Source organism: Trichomonas vaginalis, chromosome III, assembly GCF_026262505.1.
Source record: "Trichomonas vaginalis G3 chromosome III, whole genome shotgun sequence".
NCBI lineage: Eukaryota > Parabasalia > Trichomonadida > Trichomonadidae > Trichomonas > Trichomonas vaginalis.
Window position 1 is genome coordinate 6703043 of NC_067205.1, and position 25689 is coordinate 6728731.

Sequence of the window (25689 nt, forward strand, 5' to 3'; positions counted from 1 at the left end):
ACGATGAAGTGTATAAATACCTTCTCGGCTGGATTGCATCAATGATTCAACATCCTGGAATCAAGAATGAAACAGCAATTATTTTGAAAGGACTTCAGGGAACAGGTAAAAACAGATTTACAGACATTATTTCTGAACTTCTCGCTGGTTATTCATGTAAAAACATTACCGAAATAGGTGAGCTAACGGGTAATTTCAATTCGGTAGTTGAGAATAAAATGTTTCTTGTACTTAATGAACTCAAGAATGTAGGTGAAGACAGACTCGCAAACTTCAACGCTTTGAAATCAATTATTACGGATAATGAGATTAGAATTAATGAAAAGAATCAACCCAGAAGAACTGCTCAGAACGTTGCAAACTTCATTTTCGTAACTAATAACGTTTACCCTGTCAAAATTGAAGTTGGAGACAAAAGATACGTGGTTTTAAGGGTTAATGGTAAATTTAAGGGTCAATTTGATTACTTCAAGAATTTGATGAATTCATGCACAAAGGAATTTTATGATAACCTTTTAACATATTTTATGCAATATGACCTTTCATCATTTAACGTACGAATCATTCCGATGACTGAAGCCAAACTAGATTTAATTGAATTATCAACAAATCCTTTAGATGTATGGATAAATACACATTATGATGAATTGTGTGCAGGTATGACGTGTAAAAATGCTCTATTCTGCAAACCATCAGACATGAAAGACAAAAACTTTCAAATGAGCATTAAGGATAAATGTGATAGGAAACAGAGAAGAATAGATGGTAAACAAACATGGTGTTATGTTTTGAAAGAAGAAATGAAAGGATTATATAAACAGGTTGAACCAAACGATAATGAGGATTCATTTACTGACGATGAAATACCTGGAAATGAAGCTTTATAAAGTATGATTGGAATTTATTTTTGCATTAATCCTGCTGTGTTGTCTAAATGTCATGTTGTCATCATTTTTAAAAGAAGTTAATTAACCTGGTGACACATGGTGACGTGGTGACACCATCAGTTATTCAAAAATATATTTTTGCTTAAATGACGTCAGGGTCTATTTCTTCAACCATTTCACTTCCTTCGTCAATGTCAATAGAAGCTTCTTCAACCTTTGGTAAGAATTTCTGTATAACATCTTTGTTCGTTATTGTCTTCAGAGATGAAGGATAATATTTCACATTTGTTTCACCCTTCTTATATTCTTTCTGTTCGGAAAGATTTAAAGCAATACTGAAGAAGTCAATATTAGAGTTCTTTATAACAGTATAATGAGTATCTTTGACATTCACGAAGAAACTCTTTTGTTTCAAAACTACTGCTAACTCTTGTGAAGTATAACGTTTGCGGTCAATGACGATAGCTAATGGTCTGACATACTGACCAAACTTAGATTCTTTCACAAACTTCTTGTTAAAGATAACATTAACATTTGAAGCATTATTGAACTCATTCTTGATGGCAGTAGCGAGAGCATTGTATGAAAAGAACTTGCAATCTTGCATGTGTTTCATTAAAATAAAAATATTAAATTATTTGAAAAATAACTTAAAAAAATCTAATCTAATTTTTTCAAAAAATATTTTTTTATTTCCTACTAAAGATGTATCGGAAGTTGTCTAAGTTAGAACACTCGGAAATAAAACAACTTCTTACAGAAGCTAATATAGATGTTGCAAAGCATTACGCAACAAACAAAAAAGCACTCGCTGACTTCATTAAAGACTATAATGGTGCAATAAGTTATGATAGAATTCATGAGTTCATAAAGCCGCAACGCGGCGAGGACGAAGTCCATGCAAGAGCATTTCCTTTAAATGACGTTGCTATTGACTTATATCATAGACGTTCAGTACCTCATGAAGTAAGAAGAGAAATGTATGACATAACAAATGCAAACGTTGGTGAAACAAGAAGAAGAGACGACACACTGAAACAACAGAGAAGAGAGATGTTTAAAAGTGCTATAGAACAAGTTCGCAAAGCTAACGATGTCATTCGTTCCATTGACGACAAACCAAAAGAAGGTGAGAGATGGTTAAAGAAAGATGAAGAGAATAGGAAGAGAAATGTGAAGTCAGGCAATAGACTCATTGACTTTAACATTGAAGCTTTAGATGAACAAACAGAGACTACTTACACAAACATTTCGGTAAGGTTTTCATGAGACTCTTAGAGAAAATTAAAATAAACTCACAACAGAGATGGATGGTATGTTATAAACTTGGTGGAAAGTATGAATGTTCTACGTTAAACCTCAATAATATTGGAACATTACTACATCAGCTCTTGAAGGAGAACTTTATATCAGAGATAGAAGCAAATGCTGCAGGTATTGTTGAAATGCACTATGACTTCTTCTTGACAAACATAAAGAATCTTACCGAAATAAAGATGTATGATTTAACTGAATATGAAGGCTTAACGATGTCAGATGTAAAGAAAGGCAAACCAAAAAAGAGACCATATAGAGATGAAAGCACACTGACAAATGACCAGAAAGCCATTTTGGAAGCTCTTAAGCAAACAGGAAACCCAGCACTTATAGAAAGCTTTTGGAAAGATAATGGTGAAAAGAAGTTTTATAAGAAGAGAAGCGGTCAGTTCTGGAAGTATCTTTGCACATTACCTATAAATCTTGAACGCTACCAAATCTTCAATGAACTGAACAAAAGAACTGCAACACTTATGACAGAAGATAACTGCTTCGTTTATGCTTGCATTCAGGCTGGAGTAAATGAAGAAACTATTGACCACATGAGAGAAGTCATTCGTGTTAGAGACTTTCCTCAAAGTAAAGTACAAGAAATTTCTGACGCAACAGGTATAGCATTTAATGTTACCATTGGTTATTTCAATGACTCAAGACATAATGAAATAAAGAGATACATACCAAAAGAATGTGAAACTGTTAGAACTATTGACTTACTTCTTGTTGAAGACCACTACATGCTAAATGAAAGATTACCAATGACAACATATTTCATTCGCAACTATATAGAAATCTTGAAGGAGTGTGGTGGAATGAACATTGAGAAACAGATGAAGATTTATACAAAGAGAGAAGATAAATATGTAGTTCGTTATGATAGAACAACACCGTTATGGGATGTTATGAAAACATTGTGGGAGTGCAAATATTTCGAACCTATTTCTTATGGAGAACTTTTCACATATACTACTGACTTATATAAACAGAACCTTGCACCATTTAAAGACTTGTCATATGCTCCAAAGTATTGTGTACAACTGAAGAAGAAAGCCGAGTCAAAAGAAGTAAATAAAGCTAAATGTAAGTTCATTCCTGAGCACGTTTTCTTTGCTGACTTTGAGTGCAGTACCGATGGCTTTCATAAAGCTTTTAACATATGTTACGACAGTGAAGATGGTTCAGTGAGTGAAAGCATTTGGGGTCAGAACTGTGCAACAGAATTTTTGGAACGACTTCCTGACAAGAGTTTAATATATTTCCATAACCTCAGTTATGATATAAACTTCATCTTAAGACACATGACAGAAGTGAAAGGAACTCCCATCATTAAAGGTTCACGAACAATGCAAATAACTGGCTTATCTAAAGGACGGGCAATTATTATAAAAGACTCTTACAGTGTTATAAATAAGAAGCTTAAACTATTTCTTGCTATGTTTAACTTACAAACAGGACCGAAAGAAGTATTTCCATATAACTACTACAGCAGTGTTTTGTTAGCAAATGACAACAGAACTGGTGTCATTTCTGAAGCATGTAAGTTTATCCAGGATGCGGATACATTCATGAAAAACATAGATTCCATCAAAGGTTGCAGAATAGATGAGAACCACTTCGACTTAGAAAAGTATAGCACATTTTATTGCAAACAGGACGTAAGAATTTTAAGAGAAGGTTTTGTTAAGTTCCGCAATGACATATTAAAAGAATTTGATTTAAACGTTTATGACTACGTTAGTATTTGTTCTATTGCTAACAAATTGTTTGAGAACAGAGTGTACTTCCCGAATGGAAATTTATATGACCTCTCAAATAAACCAAGAGAATTTATTTCGAGATGCATTCAAGGTGGAAGATGTATGCTGTCAGATAACATGAAACAAAAGAGCGAAAAGAAACACATTGCTGACTTCGACGCTGTTTCATTATATCCATCCGCTATAGCAAGACTTTATACTTTAGAAGGTATTCCAAAGGTTATGAAGAAAGAAATGTTAAGCACAGAGTATCTCATGAGACATTTGTTCGATGATGACCAAAAGGAACCCATTGGTGAAAAGTTTATGTCTGGCTTCTTTGTTCTCATTAAGATAACAGAGATTGGAATACATAGACACTTTCCTTTAATAGTTTGTGACCCTGAACTAAATCCAGAACTTAACGTTCCCAGAAGTTCAAACACTTGCTGTTTAATGTATGTTGACCATATAACATTACAAGACCTCATAAAATATCAAGGTGTCAAATGTGAAGTGTTGCAAGGATACTATTACGATGGAAACAGAGATATTAGAATAAGAGATGAAGTAAAGAAGTTGTTTGAGTTAAGGTTAAAGTATAAGAAAGAAGGAAATCCTTTGCAAGAAAATATAAAGCTCATTCTGAACAGTATTTATGGCAAAACTATTCTATCTCCTATTGAGTCAAAAATAACCATAGTAAATGACAAAGATGCTATAAGATATGCCATCAGAAACTACAACCATATAGTGAAGTTCGAAGGTTTGGATGGTTCAGATAAAACTATTTTCAAGCTAACGAAAAGCATTTGCAGACACTTTAACTTCTGTCCACTTGGTGTTAATATTCTGTCTATGTCGAAGAGAATAATGTGTGAAGTATTCTGTAATGCTGAAGATATGGGACTTCAAATATTTTACCAGGACTGTGATAGCATGCATATTTTCAATGAAGACATACCAAAGCTTGCAGCAGAGTTTAAGAAGAGATACGGTCGCGAACTTATAGGAAAGAACCTTGGTCAATTTCATTCTGACTTCGCAGAAATAACACCTGGAAAACAAAGTTTAGCATACAAGTCAATATTTTGTGGAAAGAAGACCTACATAGACTTACGCACTAACGATTTAAATGAAGTTGCATTCCATGCACGTTGCAAAGGTGTAAAACAAGACGTTCTTGCTTTAACAGCTAATGAAATGTTTCCTGAAGCTATACAATGTTATTACAATGAAGATAAGAACATTCACATACCTGTTGGAACATATGACAAAGACTCTGAGTTCAGTTTAATGAAACTTTACAAAGCACTTCATGATGGTCAAGAGATTGGATTTGACTTATGTAAGTCTTCTAGTCCTTGCTTTGCTGAAAAGTTTAACTTCTCAATAACGACTAAAACAAGCTTTATTCGTAAGTTGAAGTTCTGAGGTCATTTATTTTTGTCAGCAATGAGGTCATTCGTGATAAAAATAAGCCGCTAGCGGCAAGGGCGAAGCCCATGTGGTCATTTACAATACTGCGATGGTAGAGTTTAAGAGTTGTGCTTCAATGTAGAGACAGTCCTTATGGTCTGGAGGTAAGAACACTGGGCAGTTATGGTCATGAGTGGAGAACATGTCTATCCAAAACTCACGATTGAAGCCAGTTAATTTATAGTATTTAGGGTTAGGAAGTGGTGAAGTTCTTGTATGACCAATGAACTCATTTTCAACTCCCTTACTTAAGTTTGAATATAATATAGCTTGCTTTCTATCCCAAATGCCAGGTGTTACAATCTTTGAAAATTCATTTTTCCTCGGAAGCATTGCATCATAATTGAAAACATTCTTGAAATCATCACTTGGTTCAGAGATTTGAAATCTTATACGTAATGGATTTTCTTTCTCTTTAGCGACTTCATTGAATGGTGAGAATACAACAAACTGACAGTCATGTGTTCCATCTTCATTTTCATTAAATTCATAATGAAAGTCTATAAGTTGTGGCTGACTACCTTCTTCTTTCAGTTGTGCAAGAAACTCACGTAAAGGCTGTAAAGTTTGTACTTCAATGTTGAACTTTTTCTCGAACATCTCATTAAATGAAATCATACATTGCAACAATGTTGTATCGTCTTTAAAGTATTTGTATATGTGAATGTTTTGGGCGCTTAAAGATTGTTCGTCATTTTCTATCTCGACTTGAAGTATAAAGTCAACCTTTCTGAAAGCACGTGTTATATACATATTTGTTATGCCAATGTACTTCTCTTCATTTATGTTCACAATCCAGTCTGTTGGAAACTTAAACGTTACTCTGTTCCCTTTATTTTGACGTCAGGGTTTTCACTACTGAACGCAACAGATAAAGGTATTTGTCTATACATTTAATTCGGATAAAAATAAACCATTTACTCTTTCTTTGCTTCAGCTTCTTTAGCTTTTGCTTCAGCTTCTTCTCTAGCTTTCTTCGCCAGCAAACGTGGGTTCTTTTGTCTTCCAGCAGCTAATGCAGCAAGTTGTTTTTCACTAAGTTTTCTCTTTGGTCTCTCTGGCTTTTGTTCTTGTTTTTGTTCCTTCAGTTCAGATAAAATTTGCTCACGAATTTCTTTCTTCAATGCTTCAACATCTATGACCCCTTGGGTCTTGTCCGTAGGGCTTGTCTGAGTCATTTGACTGCAGATAAAAAACAAAATTAAAACTTTAACCGATGTAAAATGAGCTTGTCAAAATCAGAGCGAGAGTCTATTATATTAAATGACGCAAGAGGAATACAACATCCTTTCTATTACGTAAGTCAGAGTAAAGATGGTAAAATATACGTAAGAAAAAGAAAGGTTCCATTAGCAAATGCAGAGAGCGACAGTATTAAGGTGCATGGCACCGAGGGCGAAGCCCATGTTAAGCCTTCTATTCAAACTGAAAAGTCAATAGAACCAGAAGAAAAGAAGCCAGATGTACTTTCAATAACGAACCAAGAGCTTATTACAAAGTTCGTGAATTTCATTGAAAAACAAACCGAGTCAAAGAACCCTGACCCACCAGTGAAAGAAGTTGAGACAAAAGAGAATGTACAGTTCATTGAAAATGTCAAGAAACAACTTCCACCACGAATGCCAAGAAGAAGAGTGAGAATAATGAAGTAAATAGATATTTTTATCCGAAGTAAATACATGCAGAACGAACAGTTAAACGAATTTACTCCAGCAGAGCATATTCATCAGATTCGCTCATATTTCGATATCATAGACAATGCAGTTCAAATTGGTGACACTAATAGAAAATATTCTGACGCAAAGATTCCATCACAACCTGGAACTGCTAAAGATAACACATGGGTAACATTCAATCTCTCACCTCCTGGTGAAAATATGTTGGACCTTTACAATACATTCATTACGTATAAAATGGAAGGTCAATTTATTGTAGATAAAGAAATTGGTTCAGGTTCCAATAAAACAAACCCACCAGGATTTTGGATTGGTTTCGATGACGCTTTCTATGCAGTTGCTGGATATCAAATCCTTGCAAATGGTCGTATCGTATATTCTCAAGACAACGCAAGAGAAGAAGCATATATAACTTCAAACTCACAAACTACCGAACAAATAAAGAAAGTAGATGTTTTCTCAAAGACTCGACATGAAGATGTATGGAGTCATTCGGGAACATGCAGAACAGGACAAATTGTTAGTGGTCCAATTACAGCAGGAAAATCATTTGATTTTAAGCTTCGTTTAAGAATTCCTGTTAGAAGATTCCTTCCATTAGAAGCTATTCGATTTATTCCAGCTTTTGCAGGAAACATTCAGCTTAAAGTAAAGTTCAGTAGTGACGCCTTACAATGCACATCTATATCTGTAAATGATATCATTGCTTTCAATCCAACTCTTAAAGTTGCATTTGCTTCAGATTCAAATCCACCGACAAATAAATTTGTTCCATGGAATGAACCATTCACTATGATAACGAAGGCAGTAGAAGCTAGTGGAACAGTTACTATTACAACTGTAACCCAGCAACTATTTCGAACAAAGATGGATTTTAATGAATGTTTCATTCATCCAAAGTCATTCTCTTTAGACCCTAACATTTATACAGAACTTGTAGAACATTATACAAACGAGGCTTTATGTTTTCCTGTTAAAGTTATGGATTGGATTCCTATGGACGGTTCATTCTCAAAGAATACAGATAGTTCAAGTGCAACATTTACAGCAGCTTATACGCCTATTAATGTTAAAAGTATTTGGGCACTATTTAGAAAGAAAGACAACTATTATGTTAATTTTGAGAACCCTAAGTTTAAATATCTTCAGCTTTCCATGGGAGCTTATGGAAATATACCTGCAGAACCTGAAAAATCATATGGACCTGTATTTTATGAAATGGTTGCGAACGCTTGCAATACAAACAATGATATGATAGGATTTAATGAAGATGTTATGAGGTCATTGGTGGATGATGGTAGTGTGGAACATAAATGGGATAGCTATGACAACACACATTTCTTATGTGGTTTTCCAACAGAAGTGGACTTTTGCTTCCAGCAAGGTCAAACATCTACTGCTCCAATAACATACAAATTGTCTGTTAAAGGACCTATTGAACTAGCAACTGAAAATGTACCAAAGCCACTTATTGGATTTATGAGGGATTGTTGCTTTGCCATTCAGGTGCGTGCTAATGGAATCCCAATAATAAGATTAGATGACTATAACTTAGCTACGGACGACGGTGAGGAATAAAGGATGAACGTTTATTTTAAAGCTTATAAATGAGTTCTTCATCAAGCTCTCGTGAACCTTCACCATCTATGAAACAAACTTTACCAAACGATTATGGAGCACCTATTGAATATTTCTTACGAGCTGCACAATGGCAAAGAGCAGTCTCACCAAGGTTAGGTGTTCCACCAGCTCCTGTCAAAAATAGCATTTGGTCAAGTCCTTATATAAGATATGGTCTCCCACTAGGTTTGCCTAGCTACAGCAGGAGCAGTTATGATGTTGAAAAGAAATAAAGCAAATGTTGTAAATAATACTGAAGTAGCTGAAGTTAAACAAACTCCAACACCTTCGCCAAAACCAACGCCTTCACAAGCAAAACCTTCAATGACTCCTGAACCTATGGAAGTACAAACTCCTGTTCAAAAGTCAACTCCTAAACCGACTCCAACATTTAAACCAGAACCTACTCCTCAAATAAATCGTAAAACTCCTGCGTTTCCTTACTGAAAAAATAACGTTATTTTTTATTTAATATTAAAATTTTTATTTGATTGAAATGACAAATAAAGTCACTGAAGCAATGAAACAAAAGTTTTTGGTAGAATACATTAAATCAGGAACTATTCCAGAAGGTTTTTACATTCATACTATGAAGGATGGTAGAGTTCAGTTTAGAAAGATAAAGCAACCATTAGATAAAGACGGAATTTTGAGAAAGATTAAACTTCATGAGGACAACATTGCTGAACTTAAGAAGAAGTTAGAAGAGTTGGAGAAAGGAGAGAGTTATAAAGCAATGAATTCAACAGGGTGAAAAAAGAGGTGAAAAACAGGTGAGATCTCACCACTTCACCTAAATTTATTTTTGTGCTATGTTTTCATACGTGTGAGGGTGGTGATATCATTAATTTTTAAGTTTATTTTTTATTTTATTTTTATATAAATGACGAAAACTATTGAGATAACAAACTACAACGGTCATGAGTTCAAGAATTTGTTCTTCGTTCCTCGTGAAAATACATTCTATCAGATACGAGGGAGAAAGGGTAAAGTTAGTTTGAGCGTTTATGACTACAAGCATAATGGAAAGTTTATACAAGCATATGATACAAACGGTAAGCGTGTTTCATTAGCTTTGTCAAAACTTACAGGTATAAACTATGACAGTGATTTTGACCTATATGAAGAAGAAAGTGAGTCAGAAGATTATGAGCTGTTATATGAAGCACAGCAATGGGAGGAGTTGCAATACTTTTGTAAGTGAGAACGTTTATTTTTTTACATTAGTGAGGTGAAGTGGTTGGTGGCTTTGTAAATATTTAAGGTTAAGTTAGTGTTGTCGTTTGTGTTGTAAAATATACGTTAACGGTTTCGTAAAGTGTCAAATTCACATATCATGGGTAAGGAGGCGCGCAGTGCCGCCGTACCCTTGATATGTATACTAACTTTCTTCGATAATTCTTGGTTCACACGCCATGTATCTTGATTCTTCAATCTCTTGGCATGCCTTAAGCTTGCAATGCAATTGCTGTAAAATATGGTTAACATAAGGTCTCGATACATCATCACCACCAAGAGTATTGATAACTTCTTCTGCAAGAGTAGGACAATTAATCTCAAGAAGGAATCTGTAACCATAATCTCTTCTGAGCTCTTTCAACTTGAACTCCTCGTCAATAATGTCAGCTGCTTCTAGAGCTTCACCTTTGTAAGCAGAATCTTCGATAATTTCTTTTAAAGTGAGCTGATCACGCTCGCATAGGTATGGATCTGCACCGCCATGATTCCCTTTTTCCCAGTATAGACCTAATGCAGCTCTTTTAAGTGCAGTAGCAATGAGATTGGATGTTAAAGTTCCGAGATCTGGGTATTCTTCCTCCCATGCAAGCTTAGTTTGACTATATGTCATACCTTCGGCGCGACAATTGATGATAAACTTTTGTTGTCTACCAAGAAATTCGACTGTGAGAAATTCCATTTTTAATTTTAAACGAGCACTTGAGCCACGTTTTATCTGACTTCACCAGCCAAAAAGCCCCTGTACTAAGTGTCATGTTTTTGTTTATTTTAAAGTTTCTGCCATGTAATGGTTTACATTGCAAATTTTTTGAATACTTTACATCACCATAAAATGGCAGTACAAGGCTAGTTTATCGGTACAAGGCTCTTGAAATGACTTTACTCTGATTGATGTTTGAATAAAAACTTGGTCGGACAATTTAGACAATTTGACTATTATATATCTTATTAACTATAAATTTGATAAAATTTATTTGTTTAGAAAACATTTTCTCATGACCAATAGATTTTCTCGCAAGATCCGGTTAATTGCCTTATTAAAGAGTAATACAAACAGATAATAGAGCAAGATGAAATAGAAGAACAAGAGTAGGTGACAAAAGTGCATACTCTTAAATTAACCTTAAATGTTGATTTTTCGATATTTTCGGTATTAACCTTATTGTAAATTTTTCCGGTGATAAATTTATCACACTGAGGTTATTTTTCCGGTGAGATTTTTAACCTTGATTTAATGAAATTAATATATATAAATTTTATTATTTTTAATTTCGAATGAGTATAATAAAATATTTTTTATGTGTTTTTGTTTTTGATGTGATTTGAATTTTGTTAACTCTTTTCAAAATCACTTCATTTTTATGATTTCGGTGGACTTAGAGGAGCTTATTGCTTTTGGTATTAAACAGGAAGTCAAGGGCGGTGTCCCATACAGAAGAAGAACGGGATCTTCTGAATACTACTACTATAAAATATAATTGCTTATCTATGTATATTATCCCTGCATGATATCAAGACTTGGCTATTAGTCTTTATCCATTTTGAAAATTGTATTGTAAATTGTAAGAATTTCTGAATACTACTACTATAAAATATAATTGCTTATCTATGTATATTATCCTGCATGATATCAAGACTTGGCTATTAGTCTTTATCCATTTTTGAAAATTGTATTGTAAATTGTAAGAATTTCTGAATACTACTACTATAAAATATAATTGCTTATCTATGTATATTATCCCTGCATGATATCAAGACTTGGCTATAAGTCTTTATCCATTTTTGAAAATTGTATTGTAAATTGTAAGAATTTCTGAATACTACTACTATAAAATATAATTGCTTATCAATGTATATTCTCCCTGCATGATATCAAGACTTGGCTATAAGTCTCTATTCATTATGAGTATGACCCCATTTTTTTTTACAAAAAGTGCCGAATTGCAACTTTGTCCCAATCTCGATTTTCTCGCAAGATCCGGTTAATTGCCTTATTAAAGAGTAATACAAACAGATAATAGAGCAAGATGAAATAGAAGAACAATGGTTTTTATGATTGAATTTCAAATTTTCAAATTATGAAAGGGGTTAGGGTAATAAATGTCTCTTGAAATTTCTTTCCTTATATTCTAATTTTGCCGAAAACTAAGGTGCGATAAAGAAAACTACAACTCTCATTGAAATTTAGTGAATTTGGCATTCTTTGTCTTCTTCAAGAAGTGAATATAATAGTAATAACATATTTTTGCTATATTCCAAGTTCCAAACGCTGAAAAGTTCATTTATTGAAAGTTTCAAAAGATATTTGATTTAAATGAAATTATTAATAAATGAATCGACAATGAGATACTGAAACGTAGCAATGATTTATCACACTGTTGCAAGGACTGAGAAGAAATTAAATCATAAAAAAATAAGAAATAAACTAAGCATTAGAACGATAGAGTAATAATTTTATTTCACATTTGCATGCTAATCAAATATATTGTTAGCTGCAAATAATATTCTATTCATTTAAAAAGAATATGAAAAAAAGTTAAATAATATTGTTAAGAGATAGGTCAACTGGATTTTCAGCCGTAACTGATTGATCACCATCAGATTGGTAAATTGGATCTGAGAGAATGAAAATTATATACAAAATTAGGTAATCAATAAGGAATCTGTCACTAAATGACATAGATAGTGCCAATCTTACATAATGGACTAGATTTGTTTGAGTCATTCTCTGAATTATAAGAGAATTAAAATAGAAATAAATATAAACTCTGATAAACAGAACAAGAGGTATTAATAAAAGGCATATATTGACCCGGTACCTAAGTTTAGCAGGGAAAATTGTACTTATATTCGAAAACATAAAGCAAATCAAGAGAATAAGAAAAGATGCACATGAAAATGCATATTCTAGGTAAAAGAAATTTTTCTCTAAGAAGGTATAAAGGATATTAAAGATTAATTTCGAAATAGGAATAAAAACGCAAACTGTTTCGATGATTACTAGTAATGTAAATGCGTATTGAACTAACTTAGAAAAGTAATAAATCAATTTGAAGCCAAATGTTTGTAATAATGTTAGTACGTGACAAACTTGAACAAAATAAGAGAGTAGAGACATAAAATATAAAGAATTCGATAATCTACGTACCTTAATAAATGTATCTAGATCAACGCTATGTCCAGTAAACGCATTTGTAACTAAACAATATATATTAATTGCCCAAGAAAAGGCATATGAGATGCAAAAGCAGCTACCCTGTTCATAAGTTTTATGTTTTGAGAAACCTGATCTGCGTAAAATTATTGAAGCAACTAAATAAAATGGAATTAGAAGAAATATTAGCAATATAAAATATATATAGTATGATGGATCATTACAAATGGAAAATAAATAGAATGTGCAATGAGGGGCTCTAACAACTTCTTTGATTAAATAAGAAATCGCCATTCCATTAATTTATTTCAATTTGAATTATCTTAAAATGTGTGATGAAAGCATTATATAATTTTAAGAACGATAAAATAAATATTGGTGGTTTGAATTTTCCAAAACACTCATTTCCTACTTATCTCTCATACACTGCATGAGTTGTGTATGATAATTAGTTGGAAATAGAGAAACTAATTGAAGAAGAAAGCTCCTAAATCGGCTGCTACACATATAAACTTTTTCATTGAAAATTTCATTTCAATAAAATCCCAAAATATAGAAATATTGATTGTTAACTTAAAATGCAATTCTATCGAAATACAAGTATTTTCATTAGAGCATTATAATGTAAAGAAAAAAAAATCGGAATCAGTTAATTGAAGATTTGTTAAGCATCTTAGTTGTATTTTGATAGATATTAGTTAAATTTACATAGTTTTATATGTTAATGTCAAAAATGAATTGTAAATTAAAGAGATAGAATTGAATCGTTTAAGAGTTCGAAAAAAAAACAAACTGAACGAATCAATAGTTACTGCTTTGCGAGGTGCTGGAGTGCGATCTCCTTCTCGTGGAAGAGGTCTTCCTCTGTGAACTCGAGCTTCTCCTTGAGCCAGTCGTTGATCTTGAAGCCGTCGACAACATGAACGTGTCCTTCTTTGTCAACACTGCATGGGAATGAGAAGACAACACCTGGCTTGATTCCGTATGGGTTTCCTTCTGGAACTGGGATACCCATAGAGAGAACTTCTCCTGGTGCTGTTCCGAAGAGCCATGCCTTCATGTGCTGGATTGCTGCCTTAGTTGGTGACGCTGCACTTGTGAAGCCACGGTGTTCGAGGATGTCCCAAACACGATGACCGATCTTCTTGAAGAATGCATCGAAGACGTACTCCTTGTCGAGAACATCGACAACTTTCTGTGTCTTGCCGTCCTTTGTGAATGTTGCCTGTGTGAGATCGGAGACCATTGACTCACCGTGATTGCCCCAGACAATGATGTCGTGGATGTCGTTGATGCTGACACCGAGCTTTGATGCGATCTCATAGTATGCTCTGTTGTGATCGAGGAGTGAGAGGCTAGAGAAGTTTTCTGGCTTCAAGTTCTTTGCATGGAGCATTGCAATCTCGCAGTTTGTATTGTCTGGGTTTCCGATGACGAGAACTTTGACTGTTGGCTTAGCCCACTTGGAGAGGTACTCGCCTGTGTTCTTGAAGATGACACTGTTGCTGCTGATGAGGTCTGCACGAACTTGACCTGGTTTGAGAGGCATTGATGCGACGAGGAATGCGCAGTCGATGTCTTTGAATGCTTGTTCTGGTTCTGTTGTAGCAACGAAGCCTGCGAGGCGTGGAAATGCACAGTCCTCGAGCTCCATTGTGAGGGCTGTCAATCTGTTGATGGCTGGTGGAATATCGAAGAGATGCAAGTAAACTTTGCGTTCACCATAGAGTTCACCGCTGGCGATCCAGTGGGAGAGGATATAGCCGATTTGACCTGCTGCACCAGTGATAAGAACATGTGCTGCTTCACTCATTGTGAAAAAATGATGTTTTATTCTCAGTTCTCAATTCATGACCTCCCGAGTTATCAATTTTCTGAAGGCTCTCAAATGATCTCAGTTTACATTTCCTTTTGAATATCTGCCATAGAAAATTTATTGAATATTGTAAATTGAATGGATTTTAACAAATATTCTGTCTGTCATCAAAACCATATTCTTTATCCTCTTGTAAATTCTAATTTCATCGAATTTCCAAAATATCCGGTAATGTGTTTTCAATTCGAAATCATTTGGACATAAACCAATAATTTCCAATGCCTTTATGTTTCTATATTATAATAATGAATTTATTTTATATTTAACGTCTAAACAACTTAGAAGGGAAATTTGGGAAAAATTCTCGATAGGATTCCCCATTGGATAATCAATAAATATGATTTGAAATATTATTATATAAAAGATTATATTATAGATTGTGTTAATTATGTAAATTTTTAAAATGAAATCTTTAACATTCATCATTATTTGACTTTATTGACATAAAACCAATTACACATACTTGTATAAAATATAATATCCATTTGTTATGACTTAAATCCATATTGTGTAGTTATGTCAGAATTGGGAAAGGGAAAAAATTTTGTAAAAGCTGAAATTTTAGATGAGCATAATACCGTGATTAAAAATTGACGAATTATTTTTTGAAACCAAATTGGTCATGTAAAGTTAGCGTCATCGTTTTGACACTCAGAAATGATTGGGGATAAAAAAATATTCAAATAAAAATTTAGAAAATTTAAAATGGATATAAGCTTAAAAATGCAATTAACTGAAACAATTTACAATATTCAATAAATTTTCTATGGCAGATATTCAAAAGGAAATGTAAACTGAGATCATTTGAGAGCCTTCAGAAAATTGATAACTCGGGAGGTCATGAATTGAGAACTGAGAATAAAACATCATTTTTTCACAATGAGTGAAGCAGCACATGTTCTTATCACTGGTGCAGCAGGTCAAATCGGCTATATCCTCTCCCACTGGATCGCCAGCGGTGAACTCTATGGTGAACGCAAAGTTTACTTGCATCTCTTCGATATTCCACCAGCCATCAACAGATTGACAGCCCTCACAATGGAGCTCGAGGACTGTGCATTTCCACGCCTCGCAGGCTTCGTTGCTACAACAGAACCAGAACAAGCATTCAAAGACATCGACTGCGCATTCCTCGTCGCATCAATGCCTCTCAAACCAGGTCAAGTTCGTGCAGACCTCATCAGCAGCAACAGTGTCATCTTCAAGAACACAGGCGAGTACCTCTCCAAGTGGGCTAAGCCAACAGTCAAAGTTCTCGTCATCGGAAACCCAGACAATACAAACTGCGAGATTGCAATGCTCCATGCAAAGAACTTGAAGCCAGAAAACTTCTCTAGCCTCTCACTCCTCGATCACAACAGAGCATACTATGAGATCGCATCAAAGCTCGGTGTCAGCATCAACGACATCCACGACATCATTGTCTGGGGCAATCACGGTGAGTCAATGGTCTCCGATCTCACACAGGCAACATTCACAAAGGACGGCAAGACACAGAAAGTTGTCGATGTTCTCGACAAGGAGTACGTCTTCGATGCATTCTTCAAGAAGATCGGTCATCGTGTTTGGGACATCCTCGAACACCGTGGCTTCACAAGTGCAGCGTCACCAACTAAGGCAGCAATCCAGCACATGAAGGCATGGCTCTTCGGAACAGCACCAGGAGAAGTTCTCTCTATGGGTATCCCAGTTCCAGAAGGAAACCCATACGGAATCAAGCCAGGTGTTGTCTTCTCATTCCCATGCAGTGTTGACAAAGAAGGACACGTTCATGTTGTCGACGGCTTCAAGATCAACGACTGGCTCAAGGAGAAGCTCGAGTTCACAGAGAAAGACCTCTTCCACGAGAAGGAGATCGCACTCCAGCACCTCGCAAAGCAGTAACTATTGATTCGTTCAGTTTGTTTTTTTTTCGAACTCTTAAACGATTCAATTCTATCTCTTTAATTTACAATTCATTTTTGACATTAACATATAAAACTATGTAAATTTAACTAATATCTATCAAAATACAACTAAGATGCTTAACAAATCTACTGGAAGGAAATTTCTACAATTTATTGTTTAATTATACCTTAATCCATTAAGAAATCCTTGCACAGATTATTTTGTATCATGAATATCATATTATTTCACTTTTCAACTAAGCTTCAAACAAAATTTATAAATCATCGAATTTTTCTGATAATTTACATATATTTTTCATATATATGGCCAATATTAGAATGAATTAAAAGCAATATAAGTCTCTCAGTATTGAAATCTCATCAATTTACTGTGATTCTTATTCAATATCTTTAAATTATGATATTTTTAGGGTCTTATTGATATATAGATTAATTTACCTTTGCAAAAAACATCAAAACTTCTATATTCAAGTATTATTAGTCGAAAGATTTTCAGATAATAAATTTCATCAAAGAAAATTGACTCGCAACTCATGTGTTTTCCTAAAATTTTATTATTGTATTCTATGATAGATTCAAAATACGTAATAAAAAAAATAATAAATTAATTTTTTTTTTATTCAGAAACAATGTTAAGAGCTCCAGTTATTGGTTGTTTGCAGAAAGGACAAACCTTTTGCATCTCTATTCTATCCTTCAAACATACTTCGCAGCAGCAGATATGTCCACATGGGATCATTGCTGCAACTGCGACTCTTCTTCTACAAAGTAAACAAGGTGTTTCTTTCATATCCAATTCCGCGTACAATTCCTGAGGTTTATCTGTTTGTGCCATAATTGTTCCAGGAACATAATCATCCTTCTTATTCTTTGCGTTCTCTTCATCTCTCTTTTCAACAATCTGTCTCATGAACTTAGAGAAAGTCAATCTAACACCTTGTAACGGTGTCAAACCTTTTTCATTCATCAGTTTTACATCAGCACCTGCATTTATCAGTGTTTCAACAATCTTTTTATCCATTTTTAGTGCGGCCAAATGCAAAGGTGAGTTCTTATCAACATCAACAACATTGATAGGAGCTCCATTTTCTAATAACAACTGTGTTAGTTTCATATTACATAAATCAGCAGTAATATGTAAAGGAGTTTGTCCTTTAGCATCGGTTGTATCAACTTTTGCATTGAATTTAATCAATGTCATAACGAAATCTTCATTTTGCTGATGTGCTGCAATATGAAGAGGAGCATTTCCATCATTATCTTTGATGTCCAAATTAGCACCAGCTTCTCCAAGTTTCTGTAAAATTCCAAGTTGGCAATTAATTGTTGCCAAATGTGCCGGAGTTTCTCCATTTTGATCAACAGCATTGACATCAGCTTTTTGATCAATGCAAACAGAAACTAATTCGATGTTTCCTTTCTCTGTTGATATATGCAATGGTGTTTCTTTTTTGTCATTTGTTGAATTGACATTTGCACCTGCAGCAAATAACAATTTCGCAGCTTCTTGAGCGTTTTCAGCTGCGACGTAATGCAAAGGAGAATCACCATGCCTTGTTTGCTGGTTAATCATTGCACCAGCAACAATCAAAGCATTGATAATTGGTATGTTCACGCGTTGTACTGCATAATGAAGAGGAGTTAATCCTTCTTTGTCTTTCGCGTTCAAGTCACAGACCAAATCAATGAGATGTTTAACCATATCGATGTTATCATTCTCAACGGCATAATGGATTGGCCGTTTTTGGTCGTGTCCTGGAGCATTTACGTCAACAGAGTTTTCTACAAGGAAATCAACAATCTGTATATGATTGTACATCACGGCGTAATGTATTGGCATGTTTCCGGCTGAATCTGTTGCGTTTAAATCGGCTAATGCTTTTTGTAATGCTCGAACCATCTTGATTGAGCCTGATTTGCAGGCCATGTGTATTGGCATGATACCTTGTTCGTTCGCCATGTTGAAAGGAGCTCCGTTTGCTTGAAGAATTGGCATGACTTGATCAAATCCGCTTTCTGCGGCAAGATGGACAATGGATGAGCCATCATTAAGTACTGTACCTGCTGAACCACCACATTTGAAGATCAGTTCGAGCTGTTTGTCGAGTCCCATTTTGGCAGCAATCATTGTTGGTGTTAATCCATCTTTATTTTGGAGATTCCAGTTGACGTTGAGCTTCTTGTTAGAAAGATACTTGACTAAAGCAAAGTTTTCACTTCTAACAGCTAAATGTGCTGGAGATTCGCCTTCTGCGTTCTGTAAGTTAAAGTTTGGCTGATAAGGCTCAAATAAATTGATAATACCTTTAACTCCACTTAGAATTGTGTAGTGAATTGGAGTATTACCGGACTTATCTTGGAGATTCGGACTTAAATGAGCCTTTAAGAAGAAATCCATTGATGATTTAGTTCCCTTTTCTGATGCATAATGCAATGCATTACGACCAGAGCTATCAACTGTGTCTAACGGAGCTTTGTTTTTATATAAGACAACAACTAAGGAATTTAATCCATAAATTGCTGCATATATGATTGCATCTCTTCCTTCTTTATCTTTAAAGGTGAGGTCTCCTTTCAATTTTATGATAACGTTGACCATTTCGGATTGTTTTTGCTGGATAGCGTATAACAGAATGGATAAACCTTCTTCATTAACTTCATTGACATTTTCTTTGTTTATGGCTTTCTTGAATTCCTCTAAATTGCCAGCTTGGCAAGTTTCCCAGATGCTCATAAATTTAAATTAAAACGGTTTCTAAAAATTGAATGAATCGTAAAATTTTTATACTGAATTTCATATAATGTTGTACATTTGATAATCAATATTTCATAAAAATAATGATAAAATCGTTACCCTTTAAAAAATTGACAGAAATCAGTTAGCATATAATGCAATGAAATATATATTTATGATTAAAATATCCGATTGAGCGTAAAAACGATAGAAGATTTTATATCAATTCACTTCACAAAGATTTTGGACTTTCTGATATCGAAATCTTGAATATACTTTTGATGAAGTCATTATCAGTATTTTTTGTGGTTTATTTTTCTTCACTCGTGATTATTCGAGCAGATCTGAAAATAGGTAAATACGTCAATTGGCCAACCGATATGGGTATGATTCTTTCAAGCTATTACATTCCATGAATAGGGAATTAAAACGTCATACCTCATGTGTATTTTTCTTCAAATTAAAATTAAAAAATCGGTTTTTTCGCAAATATAGATACCACTCATATGACCGAGCTACATAAATGCCAGATTCCTTATATCTCAGCCAATCACTGTAATAATAAAGTATTAATATTAAAATAGCGCACAATAGCAATATAAACAGCGCTATTGAAGTGGCACTATATGCAAAACTATGTCCTTACTTCTTAAGTAAAAATAACTTAAGTTTTTCTTGATTTCGAAAAAAATTAAAAGAGAATGTTTTTATTCATCACTAACTGTTAAAATATAATGAACAGCAGGACGAATGCCGCATTTAAATTCAAGTGCATGTTTATCTGCAAGACACTTCTCATATCGAACTTCTAAATCATCATTCATTGTAATGTTTTCTTTTTGGCATTCTTCTATAAAAAGGATATTTAATGCAACAGCAAGATTATTTGTTGTTTCTATTTGTGTAGTTCCAAGTCCCATAAAAGTCTGTGAATAAGTGTTTCCTTCAATAAAACACCTAATAACTGAAATGGTAGAATCCAATACAGAAATCAAATATTTATGTTCATTGTACTTAATTATGCATTCTCTCAATATATGAGTACCCGACCAAGAAAATCCAAATATTCCACTTCCTGAATCAACAACAGAATTATTCAAAAATACACATGAATAAGTTTCTGATGAAGAAATAGAATTATAACGAAATATTTCATTTCTTAATGTTGCTTTATTTCCTTTGAAATAGCTGTAATTAATGTAAGTATTTTGACTTTGATAAACAAAAAATGCAGTATTTCCTTCTGCAGTGTTGTCAGTATCATTTACATTTGATACTGAGATATCTCCTTTAATTAAAGAAAAAGAGTTCTGTAATGAACTTCCTGAGTGAATTGATGAAAGAAAAAGATAGTTTTTCGATGAAGAATCTGAAACCCATGTATCGCAATATGATCCTGCACTATTTGTAATGGATTTCGTACTACAAACTCGATAACTAATGCATTGGCCTTGGTTTAAAGTAGTACATCCGGCATTGTAGAAACTGTATGGGTTTGAATTTGTACAATTTAAGAAGGTAGAAGTGCAAACAAGAAGTTTGGTGTTTGAATTTCCTGAAATTCGAATAACGCCGTTTGGGCTGAGGAATGAAAAGAATGTTTCGTCAACAAAACAGCGTCCGGGATCATTAATAGTTTCGTTCTTGTTATATTTAGTAGGAGCTGGATCACTACCATAATATGTATTCCATAGCGAGAGATCAAAGTGTAAAAAGGCTGATAATTCATTGATTATCTATGAAAAGTTCATGGAAAAGCACTTTACATCTCAAAATTTTCGGATGTAAAGTGGCATATTTACCGCTTTTTGCCACCAAAAAAGAACAATTGCTTCATATCTACCACAGAATAGTTTAAGACAATGCACTTCCATATCTTTACTTGATCTTGCATGAGAGTTCCTAATAGTTTTTCAAATTCAAAAGTCAAGGCCTATAATGAAAAATAATTAAATAGTTGTGATACTTTTTACGGGCTTATAAATAAGCCCGAAAAAGTATCAAGCAACTATTAAAATATATATACTCACTTTTTAATCGTCGTCCCTCCTCTCAAAAAGTGACTAATATATTTTGAAAATAAATTTAAAGTTTTATTTTATATATTAAAGCCAAGAGAAGTACTTTCGGATAATGAAAATAGAGTGAAGTTTAAGAAATATCGATAGTGTTGTGGCTTGTGACATGTGATATGATTACATTCAATAATGGATGACTTAGAAAGTAATGAAATGTTGAAAAGTTCAGAAATGAATGTTTCGTTATCGTTGTCAACATTAACACCACAATTAAGTTTAATACAGTTATAAAATGCATGTGTATCAACACGTGTAACACTGCGTGGAATGTTGATATGTGTGAGAGATGTACAGTTACAGAATGCATATCGTTCAATAACTTTAACTGATTGAGCAAAATTGTATCATTATCTGAGGCATGCACTAGCAATGTCTCCCAGAATGAGATATTAAGACTGGCATCAATAAAGCTTTTTATATAGTTGAAACTAGATTCATTCTTCATAGCGTTCAAATTTTTATTAGAAATAATGTAGTTAATGCTAAAATTGTAGTATTTACGTAGTGATAATCATATTCATACTGTAATTCATGTGATTATAATGCAAACCCACTAAGTAATTCTTTTGCTAAATTGAAATTGAAAATTTGATTATGCCATTTTGAGCTCGATGTATTAAATGTAAAACATTTTTCATATGAGAATGCAAAATCCAAAGACTTTTCTATTTGTTAAGTTGCTTGAATCGTGAATTTGGAATTTTTATCAAAATATGGGCAAATAAGCTCGGCGTTGTCACACATTCACTCCCCCTGAAGTTGTGCTTTAATCAGAAGTCATGCTATTTTTCCAAATTTTTTCAAAATAGAGAAAATGATGAAAAATCTCTCATTTATTACATTCAAAATTTTAAATTTGAATTTTTTTTGGAAAATTTGTGATTCAATTTTCAATTTCTCCAAGTAAAACTGAAAATATTAACAGATCAAATCATAGAATTAACTTATCAAATTCTGTTGTATTCATTTCTTGCGATAATTCCGTTCAAAAGCTTTGTTTAAATCTATTTATTTTAATAATAATAAAATAGATAGATCTCCGCTATTAAAACATGATACCATGCTGATATGAAATATGAGTTAACATATAATTAAAAAGTTTCTACAATTAATAAGAAATTTATTACTAACTCTTTATTTTAACTATATTGAAACTTTTTATATGCATTCTGGCCAGTAAAGATCCAGAGAACCACATCTGCATCAATTTATGCTGAAGATTTCTGGATTTCATTACTCTTTTGAAAGACATCCAGATATCTTCAGCATAAATGAATTACATACATGTTCTCTCGCTCTTTGTGAACCACCTACCACAACAAAATTACCTTAAGGCAAAGTTCGGCTGAAGTCTCCCATATGATGAGAAAGAAACTTTAGAGCAGCTTGCCATATCCGACTAATTACACAATCCCTAGCCCTTTGGGGACTATGGAGCTGTAGTAAAAGTATTATAAGGCAAAGTCCTTCCGAGGCCTCTCATCAAATGCGAGACTTCGGAAGGACTTTGCCTCATTCGAGTAATTCTACATTCCTGGGACGTTAAGGACCAGGAAGCAGCAGTATAAAGTATGAGGGCAATGACGATATAACTAATATCTCAATAAACGCAGTATCCATGCAGCCTAGCTACTATACCATTGCAGCTAGGCTGCATAGATATTGCGCTTCTGGCTTGCAGAACTCTCATGGTAGACTAAGCGGAGATCTGATGCTGAAATCACTTGCTGATGTGGATGGAGCAGCACTATGATTGGCCAGACCAAAGGCTGCGTAGCATCTCAGCAAGTAGATTATCGGCGGTGACTCCAGCTATGTCCACCATGAGATTATGACATTTTTACGATTTGACGGGAATGCTTTGACCTTTACGAGTAAAATCACATCCGACACCTTTGATGGGTCAAGAAGTAGTGGTATACAATAAGTGTTGGGATTGCAAAGATGAATCTGAATAGACGCAAAAGTAAGAGAGACAGGCGTGAGATAACCGGTAAGAGTCAATGGAAAGTATCGAAGGCGTCTCTAGTTTGAAAGCACAAACAGCTGCGGGGAATTAGTGTTGGCCTTAATGCAATTGATCATCAGAAACTATTTTACTACACTTATCATCATTACATGTTGTGCGATGTAATAACTAAGAAAGAAATAGCTCAGGAGATCAATGAAATATTCTTTGGCTAGCTCTTCGAAACCAACTCTTTTCTTCATGTTTTGTCATTGCATGTTGTGCGGTGCAATAAATAATGAAGATTTACTTGGCTGCTCGAGAGAGAAAACCAAATGAAAAATGGCACCTTTTTTGGCGCCTCTTTTTCTTTCAAATTTCCCCGCCAACCGAAATATCCATTCAAATCTTCCCGCAAATATTATTGCTTTCAATTTCTGTGACACTTAAAATTCGTCCAAAATATAATATTAAGATAGGTTATCCAATGTGATAACATAATTACTCGCTTATTTGCAATTATTCCTCAAATCAATTCTATTTTAATGCAAATCATGCGGTAAACCACTAATAAATGATAAGACATATATGCAAATACTCACTAAAATCTATGTGTATGCTCAAAACTAGAATAATACATCAACTTAGATATTGAAGATTCAGATCAACTAATAACTTATATCATCCAAGTCTGACTCTTGCATGGCTTAAACACGGCTCGAAACGGTACGACCAGATTCAACAGTTTTCCTCAATAACAGGTTTCACCGCACAAAACTGAATTTTGGAGGGTAGCACACTAAAAAAAATTATTCCTCAAAATAAGAAAATAAATTGAATATTTTACATGAAACGTGTCTTTTGTAAATAGTATTATATTACCTTATTGAATGTGTTTTATAAAATTTAAAAATGCGATCTTTTTCACATTGAATTGATGTAATATAAATTTTGAAAGATGTTCGTTAAAACTTCGAATTTTATTGACTAATCATATGATTTATAATTCGATTTTAAAATTTTAGTATTAACATTCATTTTTTTTCAAACCATGATAGTTCACATAATAATGCTCTCTATTGCATTATCTATCATATTTTTAAACTTTATATTTTTGGTCAAAAACTTACCTATTAACCCATAATATCACAGAATTTTCAATGCCTACCCTGTTTTTGTGCTTAGATGGGTTTACCTTTTACGATAAAGACCATAAACCTGATGAGAAGTTTGCTTATAAGATCATTAACACACAAACAGGTAAATCATCTGCGAAAAAAACTTTTTCATATGGTGAAACACATGATTTGAGAGATCCGTTTCATATTAGAGTTAATTCCATTAATAATCAAAGTTTTCGTATTATTCTCTATAAGAAAGGCCTCCTTAAGGATCATTTGCTTGCAAAAGTTAAAATTCACCTTAGCGATCTTGAAATCAATCGTGTTTCAATAGACACAGTTCCCATGAATACAGAAAAAGTTCAAAGCCTTCAATATGCTGCAAATCTAATTTTACATTTGTCAGATGACGATTGTCGTCCCTATAGTGCTCCTATTGGTCATTCGAACTTAAGACAAGTTAGTGTTAAGTCATCTCAAATTAGTAGTAACGTCAATAATCAATCAGATGCTGTTAATCATAATTTATTATCGATCGGATTTTAATCGATTGTATAATACATATATTGTTGTTTGAATAAATATACTATGTATGAATTTAAATATTTTTACCAAATTTGGATCTCTGTTAGAGAGATTTCGAAAGACAGACGATTCTGATTTAGAAAAAATTAAAATGTTGAAAGTAAAAATAGTTTAAATAAATTACCATCGGCCGAGCTATTTAATTCTGTATTGTTTTCGGAATACTGCAATCTCACCTTATTCATATTAATTATTAATAAAATTATTTCTTAATTTTCGTAAAGTCCCAGTAGTATATTGGTTAGAATAGATCCTTGACACGGATCAGAGGCCAGTTCGATTCTGGCCTGGGACATTTTTTATCTTTTTGATTTTGAATTGTAAGTTAAGTATCG

At 33.7% G+C, this 25689-nt stretch overlaps 11 protein-coding genes, 1 non-coding gene and 1 pseudogene across 13 annotated transcripts, besides 4 other annotated features; 8 read left to right on the forward strand and 5 right to left on the reverse strand.

Annotated features, from left to right (window-relative positions):
- Positions 1 to 10099: part of a mobile genetic element that runs on past the window's edge.
- Positions 1030 to 1503, reverse strand: TVAGG3_0654230 (uncharacterized protein; the record flags this gene model as incomplete). The annotated part of the gene is made up of 1 exon (XM_051241753.1): positions 1030 to 1503. One exon carries the CDS (start codon positions 1501 to 1503, stop codon positions 1030 to 1032), a length of 474 nt encoding a protein of 157 aa, XP_051088340.1.
- TVAGG3_0654240 (organellar and viral DNA polymerase type B) lies at positions 2153 to 2742 on the forward strand (the record flags this gene model as incomplete). The annotated part of the gene is made up of 1 exon (XM_001308158.2): positions 2153 to 2742. A coding segment is annotated over one exon (590 nt), but the record flags the coding sequence as incomplete, so codon positions are not given.
- TVAGG3_0654250 (organellar and viral DNA polymerase type B) lies at positions 2747 to 5371 on the forward strand (the record flags this gene model as incomplete). Its single annotated transcript, XM_051241754.1, has 1 exon — positions 2747 to 5371. The coding sequence occupies one exon, from the start codon at positions 2747 to 2749 to the stop codon at positions 5369 to 5371; it is 2625 nt and encodes an 874-aa protein (XP_051088341.1).
- TVAGG3_0654260 lies at positions 5456 to 6309 on the reverse strand (annotated as a pseudogene). Its single transcript has one exon. A coding segment is annotated over exon 1 (854 nt).
- Positions 6334 to 6594, reverse strand: TVAGG3_0654270 (uncharacterized protein; the record flags this gene model as incomplete). Its single annotated transcript, XM_001308156.1, has 1 exon — positions 6334 to 6594. One exon carries the CDS (start codon positions 6592 to 6594, stop codon positions 6334 to 6336), a length of 261 nt encoding a protein of 86 aa, XP_001308157.1.
- Positions 6640 to 7068, forward strand: TVAGG3_0654280 (uncharacterized protein; the record flags this gene model as incomplete). Its single annotated transcript, XM_001308155.1, has 1 exon — positions 6640 to 7068. One exon carries the CDS (start codon positions 6640 to 6642, stop codon positions 7066 to 7068), a length of 429 nt encoding a protein of 142 aa, XP_001308156.1.
- TVAGG3_0654290 (uncharacterized protein) lies at positions 7096 to 8670 on the forward strand (the record flags this gene model as incomplete). Its single annotated transcript, XM_051241755.1, has 1 exon — positions 7096 to 8670. One exon carries the CDS (start codon positions 7096 to 7098, stop codon positions 8668 to 8670), a length of 1575 nt encoding a protein of 524 aa, XP_051088342.1.
- TVAGG3_0654300 (kinase C-related family) lies at positions 8929 to 9159 on the forward strand (the record flags this gene model as incomplete). The annotated part of the gene is made up of 1 exon (XM_001308154.2): positions 8929 to 9159. The coding sequence occupies one exon, from the start codon at positions 8929 to 8931 to the stop codon at positions 9157 to 9159; it is 231 nt and encodes a 76-aa protein (XP_001308155.2).
- Positions 10100 to 11038: 939 nt separating the features above from the next.
- Positions 11039 to 11913: a mobile genetic element.
- A 1937-nt stretch (positions 11914 to 13850) lies between these two features.
- Positions 13851 to 14931, reverse strand: TVAGG3_0654320 (l-lactate dehydrogenase; the record flags this gene model as incomplete). The annotated part of the gene is made up of 1 exon (XM_001308150.2): positions 13914 to 14918. One exon carries the CDS (start codon positions 14916 to 14918, stop codon positions 13914 to 13916), a length of 1005 nt encoding a protein of 334 aa, XP_001308151.1.
- Positions 14932 to 15850: 919 nt separating this feature from the next.
- TVAGG3_0654330 (l-lactate dehydrogenase) lies at positions 15851 to 16975 on the forward strand (the record flags this gene model as incomplete). The annotated part of the gene is made up of 1 exon (XM_001308149.2): positions 15861 to 16865. The coding sequence occupies one exon, from the start codon at positions 15861 to 15863 to the stop codon at positions 16863 to 16865; it is 1005 nt and encodes a 334-aa protein (XP_001308150.1).
- Positions 16976 to 17504: 529 nt separating this feature from the next.
- On the reverse strand, positions 17505 to 19622 carry TVAGG3_0654340 (molting protein mlt-4 family; the record flags this gene model as incomplete). Its single annotated transcript, XM_001308148.1, has 1 exon — positions 17505 to 19622. The coding sequence occupies one exon, from the start codon at positions 19620 to 19622 to the stop codon at positions 17505 to 17507; it is 2118 nt and encodes a 705-aa protein (XP_001308149.1).
- Positions 19623 to 22902: 3280 nt separating this feature from the next.
- Positions 22903 to 23070: a mobile genetic element.
- An 84-nt stretch (positions 23071 to 23154) lies between these two features.
- Positions 23155 to 23247: a mobile genetic element.
- Positions 23248 to 24806: 1559 nt separating this feature from the next.
- On the forward strand, positions 24807 to 25355 carry TVAGG3_0654370 (uncharacterized protein; the record flags this gene model as incomplete). Its single annotated transcript, XM_001308147.1, has 1 exon — positions 24809 to 25315. One exon carries the CDS (start codon positions 24809 to 24811, stop codon positions 25313 to 25315), a length of 507 nt encoding a protein of 168 aa, XP_001308148.1.
- A 222-nt stretch (positions 25356 to 25577) lies between these two features.
- On the forward strand, positions 25578 to 25649 carry TVAGG3_0654380. Its single transcript has one exon. It is a non-coding gene; the product is annotated as a tRNA-Val (tRNA).
- The last annotated feature ends 40 nt before the right edge of the window (positions 25650 to 25689 follow it).